The sequence below is a fragment of the Mastomys coucha genome, chromosome X (assembly GCF_008632895.1).
Source record: "Mastomys coucha isolate ucsf_1 chromosome X, UCSF_Mcou_1, whole genome shotgun sequence".
In the NCBI taxonomy this organism is placed as follows: Eukaryota; Metazoa; Chordata; class Mammalia; order Rodentia; family Muridae; genus Mastomys; species Mastomys coucha.
In genome coordinates this window covers 106166618-106168451 of record NC_045030.1, presented here as the reverse complement: position 1 = coordinate 106168451, position 1834 = coordinate 106166618, and the positions used below count along the sequence as shown (strand labels likewise).

The window sequence follows — 1834 nt, the reverse complement described above, 5'->3', positions numbered from 1 at the left end:
TTTAAATTGTTATATACTATTACAGACTACTCATTTATTAGCTTCTACTTGTTTTGAAAAGGTAATAATTAGTTTTGAACATTGGTCAGCCGGCTTAAGAGTTGAGGAAAGATGCTACAGAGTAACAAAGATTCTCACTGGTAAACAAACCACTGCTAAGGCCCAGGGCACGAGGGGGAGTGTGGGAGAGGGGGCGTGGCACAGGGGGGCGTGACGTGGGAGCCGTTAGCGTGAGTCCATCCTGAGAGTCAAAGTTCAAGATGGCTGCCGAGGAGTCGGCTGCTTCTGAGGAGATTTCAGAGGAGTTAAATGAGGTAAACTGCCTTACCCAAACTCAAGGGTTCACTAAGCCCCGAAATATTAAATACATGAGAGGTACTACTGGAAAGTTTTAAGTAAAACAGTGTTCGTTATAACTAAAGAGACCCCTTCAGTTGTGAGGAAGTGAAAGGGCCTTCCTTATTTGTGAGGCCTAATTCTCTAATCTTAGTAAGGAGTCAAGATAAAGTTAGTAAAGATGCTACTACCATCATCGCTCTAGAACTTAAATACCAAAGAGATGTGATGTAATTTCGGGAAGTCACCCTAATAGGACTTGTCGCTAGTTACTGGGTTTAGTTGTATCTGTTCTAGGTGTCATGGCAACTTTTTTGAACGCGGAAGAGAACAGAGCGGTTGATAAACGTAGGAACGGTATTCTCTGACTCATTTCAAACCAGAGACCGTTAACTGAGGCCTTCACAATTCTAAGGGTAGGGGAAGTAGATGCTAGGGTGTGAACCTCATGGTACTCAAGGCCAGGGGGCATTTGTAGAGGTTAGAAGTCAACATACTTGTCTTGCCAGAAGAGGGTTTAACTGCTCTGATCCTGTCTTTGCCCGTCCCTATTCATAATGTATTCTGAAGAAAAAAAGAATATGAGAGTGGCCAATCTGGGAGACAAGTGGCCAGTTTCCACCTTAGCGTTGGAGCCCCTCAGACCGTGAGGACCTAGGGAAGCAGGTGCTTTTGTAGGCTTGACCAAATCCCTACAGTGTCTATTGCAGTGGTTTTCAACCTTCGAAATGCTCTACCCTTTAATGCAGTTCCTCAGGTTGTGGTGAACCACCGCCCCCGCCCCCAACCATACCATAAAATTGTTTCCATTCCTACTTCATAACTATAATTGTATCACTGTTATGTGAGTTGTAATGTAAACAACGTAAATATGTTTTTGTAAATATCTGATATGTGACCTCTGTGAAAGGGTGGTTCTAGCCCAAAGGAGTCACAACCCGAAACCCGCAGGTCAAAAACCTCTGGTCTATTGGGTAGGGCTGCCAGATTTGAAAAAGACTTCCTAAAGCCCAGTTAAATCTGAATGTCAGCTAAGGAGCAAATAATTTTGGAGTATCAATATGGCCTGTGCCAATGTGGTGATGCACATTCGTTGTTAATGTAATATTCAAATGCAATGGACTCTTGTGTTTGCCAGAACCGTGTTTGCCCAGAGACAGAGTGGAGAAAGGGCCTCGGAGGGAATTCCAGGAAACTCAGGGGATCAGTGCTCACTAAGGGGTGGTGAGGATGGTCGGAGGGGAGCTGGAGTTGCGTGGTACATGGGCGCTGAGTGTTGCTAGGGCGACTTCTCTGCATCTCTCCACCTCAGAGCCTGCGTGGGCCCGGGATTGCCAAAGCCTTACAGGTGGGAGCTGGTGGCCTTGAAGCGGCCCAGGCCGAGGAGCTGCATGCTAGGACCGCCTTCCAACCCCCACAGGGGTGGAGCCAAACCGAGGTGGAAGCCGCCTGCAGATCTATCTGCGAGGTTGAGGAGCCGCTAGAGAAAATGGAGCCT

General features: G+C 46.8%; 1 protein-coding gene across 1 annotated transcript in view; it reads left to right on the top strand.

Moving 5' to 3' along the window:
• The first annotated feature begins 248 nt into the window (after positions 1-248).
• Taf9b (TATA-box binding protein associated factor 9b) overlaps positions 249-1834 on the top strand; it is an 11007-nt gene continuing 9421 nt past the window's right edge. The window contains exons 1-2 of the mRNA XM_031370790.1: positions 249-314; positions 1757-1830. Coding sequence (XP_031226650.1) covers positions 261-314; positions 1757-1830 — 128 coding nt within the window. The 5' untranslated portion in view covers positions 249-260. The remainder of the gene's footprint in view (positions 315-1756; positions 1831-1834) is intronic.